This window comes from Gavialis gangeticus, unplaced genomic scaffold (assembly GCF_001723915.1).
Source record: "Gavialis gangeticus isolate Ggan-Ray unplaced genomic scaffold, GavGan_comp1, whole genome shotgun sequence".
Lineage (NCBI taxonomy): Eukaryota > Metazoa > Chordata > Crocodylia > Gavialidae > Gavialis > Gavialis gangeticus.
In genome coordinates, this window is record NW_017729011.1 from 4,158,895 (window position 1) to 4,169,101 (window position 10,207).

Below are 10,207 nucleotides of genomic sequence, written 5' to 3' on the forward strand. Positions count from 1 at the left end.
CCCTTCCGACCCTAGAAACTATGAAAATTATTAGAACGTCAAAGGATTATATTTCATGTCCTTAATTCCCCATCCTTCCTATGATTTATTCCATTCTTTTGTTAACTGCCTGGGGACTATTATTCTTTTAGCTGTATGTGAAAATTCCTTTATTTCCTCAGGACTGTTGCAGGATTGGAAGAGTAAATAGTCTGATATACAAAGGACTTCACATGAAAGAATTTAAAAAACTGGGTCTTTACTTATTCCTGTTGGGATTTGGGGAGTGAAATAGGAAGATCTTGGTTCTAGTGGGAGACAGGATAGAGAGATGAGGAGATGAAAGAGGCAAGAAACAAATGAGTGGTAATAGTGTATGCTTGTATGAGCGGTGGCATTGCCATTTATTCAGACATTTAATGGGGTCACTTAAATATATGACTGACTTCTCTGGGAAGCTGTCAAAGATTGAAATACTATGGTGAACTGGCCTGCTGCTGAGACTAGGCAGTGATGTACAACACTGATTATCTAAAGGTCTAAAAGGACACTGCAGGTTCATTTTATTAGAGTTTGGGATTATCTGGTTAGTCTAGCTAACCAGCTTGGGGTGAAGGAAGATCTGGGAGACTTAGAAACAGCAGACTACATACAGGAGGACTGACAGTTGAGGAGTAGATTGCAAAGAAGATAGCAGAAGGTGGGGAGCTAATTTCCAAAGGATGGGGGATTGGATTAATCCAGCTAAAAGCCCCGAGGAAGAGATTGGATACCAAGTGTGTTAGATTTATCAGAAATCAGTTGTTTCACCTTTTCTATACTGTGCCCCCATATTACACAAGGATAACTCTTTAGAATCCTTCCCACCTTGCCACCTCTAAAAGAGAAAGGTGGCTGTGACTCTCTGACCTATTCACAGCTCCTTGGTTGAGAACCTGTGGTCAAAAAGAGCTGAACTGCAGAAGTTCCCCAGTAACCTTATACCCACAGCCCAAAACAGAACAGCTCCAGGGGAGGTGTTGTGCCATCCAGAAATTCTGTCACTTGTTACAGAGGTATGAGGTAGAGAGAAATAATGTGTAATACAGCAAAAGCTTTGTTATCTGGCACCCATGGGGAATGGGGTTGCCGGATAACAAAATATGCCGGTTAACTGAGAGGCCTGAACAGGCGTCTTTGCCTGTTCGGGCCACCGCCTCTCCTGCTACATCCGGGGCATTGCCGCCCCTCTTGCCACATCGCTGTCCTTCCCACGGGCCCCAAGGGACAGGGAGGCAGGCCCTGTGCAGGCTGCTATGCCCTGGGCCGTGAGGCTCGGTAGTGCAGGCTGCTTTGCCCTGGGCTGTGGGGGCTCGGCGAAACTGGAAGTGCCACAGTGGGCACTTCCGGTTTCACTTTTACCTTACAAGCCAGCGTGCCGGTTAATAGAGCATGCCAGCTTGTAAGGTGGTGGATAACGCAGGTTTTACTGTACTTGTTTGGTTCTTGCTTTGTGCCTTGTCTTTGGTAGTACAGCCATCCACTCCCTCGTAGTACTTTGTATTAATGGTATCTGTTCATCAGTGGGTGACAGTAGATATTGCAGCTTTTCTACTGATTGGTGATGTGTTTTTTCTTGTCACTGTAGAGACTGATGTTAGACTTGCAGGTTCTGCCATTGCTCACAGATGTACTAGATGTTAGGGGCTACCGTACTGACAGGCTGTTTCCTTCGGTCACGTTTCTGTTATAAGTATCCATGCTTGAAACTGATTTCACATGCTTCCTTTTGCACTGTTTCCTGCAGGTAGAAATGTATGAACGAGTGTGTCAGAAACCGCCAGATCGTCACTCTGACTTCTCACGACTTGCTCGTGTTCTGACTGGGAATGCCATCGCATTAGTGCTTGGAGGTGGTGGGGCAAGGTAGGTGCCATAATGTTTTTCTTTGTGTGCTATGAAGGGCTTTAGCCCTTCTGTATCTCCCCTGAGTGCTGCAAGGCGAATACACTGTCACCTGACTGGAGGCATCACTGCTGGCAGGGTCAACCAGGAGTGTCCCATGAGCCTGAGGCAGTAGTGACCTTCTGTGCATGTGTGAGTACCAGTAGCAAAAGACTCCATTTGCTGCATATGAGGATGTATTTAACAAGCACGCACATCTTAGCTTTCTCCAAAGTGAGAGTTCTCTTTTACATGGGTCTTAGTATTGAGATGTGACACAGGGCAGCACAATGACTTCTCTCTGCTTTTTTAGTCTCAAATGATGCTTCTGTCCCATTGCAGGTTTTGAGAAATGGCTCTCAGTATTTCAAACCCCTCAAAAGAAGTTAGATAATTTTTGATCACAAAGAAAGGCTCATACCCTAACATGCTGTTTTTTATAGCATGACGGAAACTTCCCTGCATTTTTTGGTTTCTGAGAAGCTTACTTTACTTGAAAAGGCACAGTCTTTCAGATGCAACCAAACCATCACCCATTGAGCCACCACAGTTCTTTCCCATTAGAATTCTAACCAGAGTCTTAGTGGGCTTTTAAAAGTAGATTGTTCATGTGCGTATTTTTCTGCAACATATGCCTTCAAGAATCATGTTCTTTCTTAAAGCTTTCTCTTGGGGCAAACGTAGGCATGCCATGAAAGAGAAATGCAAATTTCTCTACTTCAAGAAGCCCAGGTTTCATTTTATTCTTACTCTTCACAAGCCATGGACTCTCAGCTCTCTTATAAATTAGCAACCTGGAGATTTCTTCTCTCCCAATTCATAGGAAGCTATTTATTCATTAAGCATTTTGTCTATTTAAAACTCTTGAAATGTCATACTTCTGTGCTTGGGCCAGGGTATTCTTGGAGGGAATATTCAGAATAGCGAGGGGTAGAATTTTCCTGTCTCCTGCACTCCAGGCTGGCTAATTAGTCATCTGACATTCTGGCTGCCAGCCCCTCCATTCTCTCTCTGGGTGTTGGTAGTAATGTCATTATCTTGCTCACCCATACATCTTTCTGACCCAAAGATATTATTATTTAATTTCTGTATTTGTTAAAATTTTAAAGATCATCCTTCTCTGGCCTTCTGAGTGGTGGCCTGAATTTCATTGAATAATGAAAAACAAGAGAGCAATTGCTCGGTTTGGAGAGCCCAAGGAGAACTTTCATCCTGCTAAATACATAAGAGATGAGGATGTTTTGCCAGATGGTACAGAGCACTCATTTTTATTACATGTTATTTAGTGTCTCCCCTTTACGCGACAGCTTGCGTCACTCCAGAACATAGCTTGCTTCTGTATTTCTGGCAACGAAGCTCATTCCAGAAACTTGATATTCTCTTCTTTTCTTCTGTAAATACAATTTGGCTCAATGCCAGTGCTAGGAAGGGAACATAGAAGCAGATCTGGGACCTCAACTTGTTTATTCCGTGTTCTGTTGTTAATTTATTAGATACAACCTGCTGGTTTTCAAAAGTGGAGACTGGAGAGAGCTTGTTTGCTTCTTGCTTGTTTGATGCATCTTTGTTCTCATTCACAAACCCAAATGACTTCACTTATATTCAGTTGCGTTTAGAATCGCTAAATAGGTGGTATTTGTTCAGGAACGTGCCCAGGGCATATTTACCATCAGTTTGCTGAGCGTGTATGCACAATTCATGTTAGTAAATTGTGCAACTGAAAAGTCTTGAGGGAATTGGATTGAAAAGTGGGTTAGCTGAATTGTTTTTAAAGATGCCTCTTCCAGTAATGCAAGCTGCAGGCTACAGTCTTCCTGCTTTACAGCTCTTACTTTGCCAAGAAGCTGTTAAATAATTTGTATCTTGTAGATTTTACCTTTGAAGATCTCTACCATTTTCTTCTCTTTCACCTTGTTCTGAGGGCTGCAGCTCCATTTCTAGTCTCCCATCCAAGAAGAGGGTGTGGATAGCTCAGCCTCCAATAATACTTTAAAACAGGTGGTTAGAAATAAGTGTTATTCTCTTGTCCTTCCCTGAAATCCCCAGGAATCATCTCCGTTGCTCAGTTGATCTGTGAGTAAAGAGATCATTTGTGTCAAAGCCCAAAGCATTGCTCCCAGGCTTCCAAACTGGTATATGCATAGTGTTTGCTATACTTTTAATGGAAAGGTGCTTGGATGCCAGTTCAAAAGATGATTCATTATTTAGACAGCAGTTAGGTGAAAGATGCACTTTTTGAATTTTAAAGAGTAAGATTGTAGCTCAGACTTCATGAGAAAAAGCAAAGCTGCTTTGGGATTTGTAGAAGTCTTTGTTTCAAGATTCACATTTAGTCTAGAGCCCAGCAACATGTATAAAGTAAGCTTCTGGGTCCCCATCATTATTGGCAAGGTGACTTCAGAAACTCTTGTACAATAGGTATTTCTAAACTTCTTGTGGTTAAAGCCACTCCCAACGAAATTTGTTTTGACAGAAGGCTACACAGGCTTTTGTCACCTGCTTAGTCTTTACATCAAGTATCCTCTTTCCTTATTCTGGGAACACAGATCACTTTAGTCATGGTGACTTAAATGCAGATGTCGTGTAAAGCCACGGCAGACTGGAAAAAGTGTAAATGGCATTGTTCTGTAATCTTGGTAATAGAAATTGTTTGGCTGTTATTTCTGGAATGTTTGCCTGGCTTCTTCAGTGGATGTCAGTTTGGGAGGTTTTACCCAAGCTACTTCCTAGTAATTATCTTTGCAGTTTGTCATGACAAAGGGGGTGTGGAAACACTGCTTGTTCTCTATCTCTTGTTAGTATAAAAATATAACAAGTCAAACTGATACTGTGCTAAAATTATAGCATTTCCCTTTTATTAAGTGATAACTTTAATTTTGATTTAGAAACATCCTGGGGTTTGAAGGAAGAAGGGGGTTTTAGTTTAAAAATATTCCCTGCGTAAGTTCTTTCTCGGCAATAATGAGAGGCCAAATCTGTGAGAGACTTGGCCCAATCCAGAGAAGACTTTCATGTGCATTGTCCTTCCCCCATAAAGCCCACTCTTCCTCTGCTTTTCTACAGCTGCCTGAGCAAAACCACTTTGAAACCAGAATATCAATAGAAAGCCTAAATATAACCCCCAAATTAATATAAAGTCATTTGGGAATGTTTTGGGATTCAGAAAACAGTGCTTTGGTTTGAATAAAGATGGTTTCATGGGTAATGGATGCAACTGCTGTAAACAGAATTATGAAAAAGGCCAAATTCATTATTGATTGTAATGCAGTTACTCCAGGGGTGAGTTTTTGGTCCAATGCATCTGTCTTTGTTGGTGATATAGAAAAGTATCTGATAATGAAATGTCCAACTTTATTATTCTGTGGAGATGCCCAAGAGAATGCACATCAGATGTAATTCAGCTTGATAAGAGGACGTGGTAACACACGTGATGCATATGTGTCAGGTTGTTCTATCAGTTGAAGGAGAATTAATCTTCTGAAAGAAATGAGGCATCCAGGGTTTGGATTAAAATGTCAGTTGTTGCATGACATCTTAGGAGCTGGAGAGTACTTCCCACCTTGCATTCAGCCATTTTTTGGGTGTTTCCCAGCCATACTGGAGACAGGTGGATGTTGCTTGTAAAGGAGGTAGAGCAGAAGAGAAGGAGCCGGTGCAGCCATTTCAGAGCTGGATGGGATTTTACAAGTTAGTCTCAGGGGTCTGATGATGTGTGTTTTTTAATATGCTCTGAAGTACAGGAAGTAGACAGAAATAACTGAAAGCAAATTCTAATAATCTCCATAAACCAAAACTTAAAAAGGAATACATTTGCATATTGGTAACACTTCATTCCCTATGAAAAACCAATAAAAGGAAATAAATTCCAAATTATGTGGCCATGCCATGGCACCCTCACAACTTGTCCCCCCAGTGATGGGAAGGAATGTGTTTCTTCATAACTAGCTGCCTTTTCCCTTCATTAGATCAGGCATTACATTACTTACAATGCATTTATCTCCCACGCCAACTAACACAAAACCTTATTTACAACCTCAAGAGAATTAGCAGATATTCAGAGTTCACATAAATGTGTAAGGTGACCCATGTGATGGTTGTGTGGGAAACCTAAGGTTATAATGAAGGTTTTATGAATAAGGTGCCTCTTTGGCCTTTTCTTTGCCATTTGTAACTTGGTAGAGGTTCGTTTTGAAATTCTCTGCACTCTCTGAAGGTGTAACCCACCTGTATCATTTTGTGTCCTTCGCAGGTTCACTGTTACGTCTCACCCTATTCATATTACTATGGGGGATCTGATAGTGACTCCTATATTTAGGTTGCCTAACAGTGCCCATTTTAAAACATTCTGTCTCCTTTTCTTTGAAAAGCTCTCACATTTCTATTTTCTTGGAGGTCATTGGTATTCAGCAAGGGGATAAACCACTGGCAGCAGAAATGCCATGTCTTAGTCCCGGGCAATTCCATTCAGCTTTGGCTGAGAAAAGAATCACTGTTTTTCTTCTCTTCTTTGCGTTGCTCCAGAGCATTCTGGCAGGCTGACAAAATTGTAGCTAAGCACACAAGTATTCTCAGGGTGATCTTGTGAAGATGCTGCAGCAGCAGAACCTGCACGCACTGTAATGGGAGCCCATGGGCGCTGTTGCAACAGCTGGAAGGGGGAAGAAGGCTGCAATGGCTTCCACCTGGAGCCAGAACATTTGTCCCATTCACACCTGACCCACTTTGGAGGTACTGCCCGGGCAAGAACCACTAAACTCCTGGGGTGTTTGTTTATACATGTACTCCAGCATTTGTGTGTGTGGTGGGGTCACTTTAATTAGAGCGGCTCTGAGGTGCTCTAATTAAAGCGCCTGGAGTGTCATGTGTATCAGCATCCTCACACTGAAAAATGGCGGCAGGCATACTTTAACTACTAAAGCTTGTCAAACAAGCTTTAGTTAAAGCACTCCTTCTGCCATTTTTCAGCGCGGGGACGGTGACGCGTGACTGGAGTCTGCTGGAGCACAGTAATTACCATGGTCCAGCACGCTTGATTAACTGAGTCCTCTCTGATGCATTGTAATTACAGTGTGTCGGAGCAGCCTCTCTGCACATATATAGGCATCCCGGGTGTTTGGGTAAAAGAACTGAGCCAGGCTCCCTGCCCAGCTGTTTTTCCAGACCCATGATGTGGCCCAAGAAGACCCATCTTCTCCTCCCCTCTCCAAATGCACACTTTTCACGGAGAGCGCCACTTGGGACAGGAAAGAGAGGAAAAGATGGATGGGATGAAGGTCCCTTAGATGTGCCTTTTCCCCAGCATCTGGGCAGAGCTGTCCATTCGCTCTGTAGGATAATAGCCTTCTGATGCTGCCAGCTAGTATTACCTTAGTTTTGTAGCACACGTGATAGAAGTGTATGCTGCAGTTCTGAAGGTCTGTCCTTAGTAATATATTTTGTTCTTTAAAAATAGAAAATACAGCTCAGGAAAATAAGTTTAAAAAAATGTAGGTTAAAATAATGTTATTTAGGTGGGAAAAGCAAACACTGTTCAAATAGGAAACACCAGATTTATGGTTGTTTTGAAGCCTTAATTCCCCTTCACCCCCACCTTTGGTCATGTGTATGAATTATGGTAAACTTTAATGATATACCATGCACTGGTTTTTGGGATTTTTCCTTACAAGAACTTTTCTTCACTCAGTGCAGTTCTGCATAGGAAGCTGTGAAAGTTCAACTTTAAAGCCTAACTTTAGTATGTTTTACGCTGCAACACAAGTGACTTTAACATCATTTTTAGTATCAAATTAGTAAATATACTGGTCATTGGTGCTAGTATGGAACCTTGTAATACCCCAGTGTTGCACCACTGCAAAATAGAAAAGGATCGCTAGGATGGGGTGACCAGGGCAGCTATACCAGGTGCTGACTTAGCAGGGTGGGGCATGGAAAAATTGTAGCTGTGTCATGTGGTAGCAACTGGAAGCTGCCCTATGTGTGGCAGTTACCCTGGGTGCCCGACTGCATTGTTACACCTCTGCCATTTTGAAAATGTGTGTTTGCCCTTCCTTTTTGTTCTTCATTTCCTTTTCATCCACAGTCATTTTATGCATTTGGCTCAATTGGAAGTGCTGTAACAGCATGTGCTATCTGTCTGCTCAGTTTTAATAGCACTTTAAAATTGTGTAAACTTGTACATACTGCACAATGCAGGGTCATCGTCAGTGGTTTGTAAATCTTTGAGCATGTTCATAGATTTCATAGACATTAGAGCTGGAAGGGACCTTGTAGATCACTGGGTCTAGCCCCCTGCCCAAGGGGCAGGACGTCAGCTAGGGTCAAAGGATCCCAGCAAGATAAGCCTCCAAATGTTTATTAAAAGTGTCCAGAGTAGGTACTTGCACCACCTCTGTGGGGAGTTTGTTCCAGGCCTTGGGGGTTCAGACAGTAAAGAAGTTTTTCCTTATGTCCAGCCAAAATGGTCTTGCAGGAGTTTGTGACTATTGGACCTTGTCATCCCCCTGGAGTGCTCTGATGAACAGGTGTTCCCCCAGATCCTGATGCACACCCCTTGTGTACTTATAGGCTGCTACCAAGTCACCCAGAGCCTGCGCTTCTCCAGGTTGAAGAGTCCCATAGCTTTGCAGCCACTCTTCATAAGGCCTATTCTCTTGTCCTCTGATCATGCATGTGGCTCTCCTCTGGATTCTTTCAAGCTTCTCCACATCCTTTCTAAATTGTGGAGCCCAGAATTGGATGCAGTGCTCCAGCTGCAGCCTCACCAAGGCCGAGTACAGCAGGAGGATGACATCCTGGGTCTTGCTTGAGATCCATTGGTAGAGTTTTGTTCGCTTTGCCAGCTGCAGTATTGCATTGCTGGTTCATGTTCATCTTGTGGTCAGTCATGACCCCAAGGCTCTTTCAGTCATGGTGCTAGTAGGTGTAGCATTGCCAAGCCGGTAAGTGTGATGCTGGTCAATGTCCGTACAGTCCGTCCCCCCCCACCCGAGTTGGAGCACCGTGCATCTCTCTGTACTGAATGCTATCAGGTTTTCATCCATCCACCTTGTAAGTCTGTTGAAGTTGGCCTGGATCACCAGCCAATCCTCAAGTGTGCAGGCTCTCCCCCAAACTTTGGTGTAGTCAGAAAACCTAGCCAGTCCACTTCTGACACCACTTCTGACTCCAGATCATTTATGAAGACATTAAAGAGTACAGGTCCGAGAAGAGAGCCTTGGGGGACACCACCAGTCACCGAATGCCATGTTGATTTGGTTCCATCAACTACCACTCTCTGGGTCCGACTTAGGAGCCAGTTCCCCAGCTGTTGGACCGTGGAGTATTCGAGGCCCGTTTTTTCCATGAGGACATCATGGGACACCAGTCAAAAGCTTTTTTAAAGTCTGAATACATGACATCAACCTCTTCCCTTTTGTCCAGGTGATATGTCACCTGGTCATAGAAGGAAGTGAGATTGGTCAGGCAAGACCTACCCACAACAAACCTGTGCTGGCTGTCCCTCAGGATGTTGCCTTCTGTTAGCCTGTCAAAAATGGTTTCTTTGATAATTTTTTCCAAAATCTTCCCAGGGATTGAGGTCAAACTGATTGCCCTGTAGTTTCCTGGGTCTTCTTTCCTCCCTTTCTTGAAGATGGGCACCACATTGGTCCTCTTCCAATCTTTGGGTACTTCCCCCAAGCGCCACGAGTTCTCAAATATCCTTGCCAGTGGCTGTGCAATGATGTCTGCCAGTTCCTTTATCTTTTTATCTTATTCCTTTATCTTATTCCTTTTTGCTTTATTCCTTAATCTGTCCAGACCAGGTGATTTGTGGGGGTTCAGCCTTTCAAGATGCTCCCTCACAAGTTCCATACCAATGGTGGGCATATATTCATTCTCACCCTGGTCATCCTGCATCACGTTAGGCAGGGTGGTCCCTTTGGGCTGGTGAAAAACCAATGCAAAGTAATCATTAAGCAGATTGTTTTTTTCCTGGGTGTCGGTACTCAGCTGCCCCAACAGATTTAGCAGGGGTCCGATGTTGCCCTTGTTTTTCTTTCAACTCCCCACGTATCTGAAGAAGGACTTTTTATTGTCCTTGATTTGTGTAGCCAGTTGGAGTTCGGTTGCAGTCTTGGCTTTTCTAGTTCACTCCCTGCAGGTGTGGACCAGTGCAGAATACTCCTCCTTTGTGGTGGTTCCTGTCTTCCATCTTTTATAAGACTCTCTTTTTAGATGCATTCTCTGTTGAGCCAAGGGGGTTGTTGAGCCTTTTTATCACCTTTCCTACAGGTTGGGATGGACTCCCCTTGTGCTTCTAGGATCG

The 10,207-nt window shown here is 43.4% G+C and overlaps 1 protein-coding gene across 1 annotated transcript in view; it reads left to right on the forward strand.

Moving 5' to 3' along the window:
* Positions 1 to 10,207, forward strand: part of PNPLA7 (patatin like phospholipase domain containing 7) — a 318,179-nt gene that overhangs the window by 236,426 nt on the left and 71,546 nt on the right. Inside the window, exon 26 of the mRNA XM_019510411.1 lies at positions 1,766 to 1,884. Within this exon, the coding sequence (XP_019365956.1) occupies positions 1,766 to 1,884 (119 nt within the window). The remainder of the gene's footprint in view (positions 1 to 1,765; positions 1,885 to 10,207) is intronic.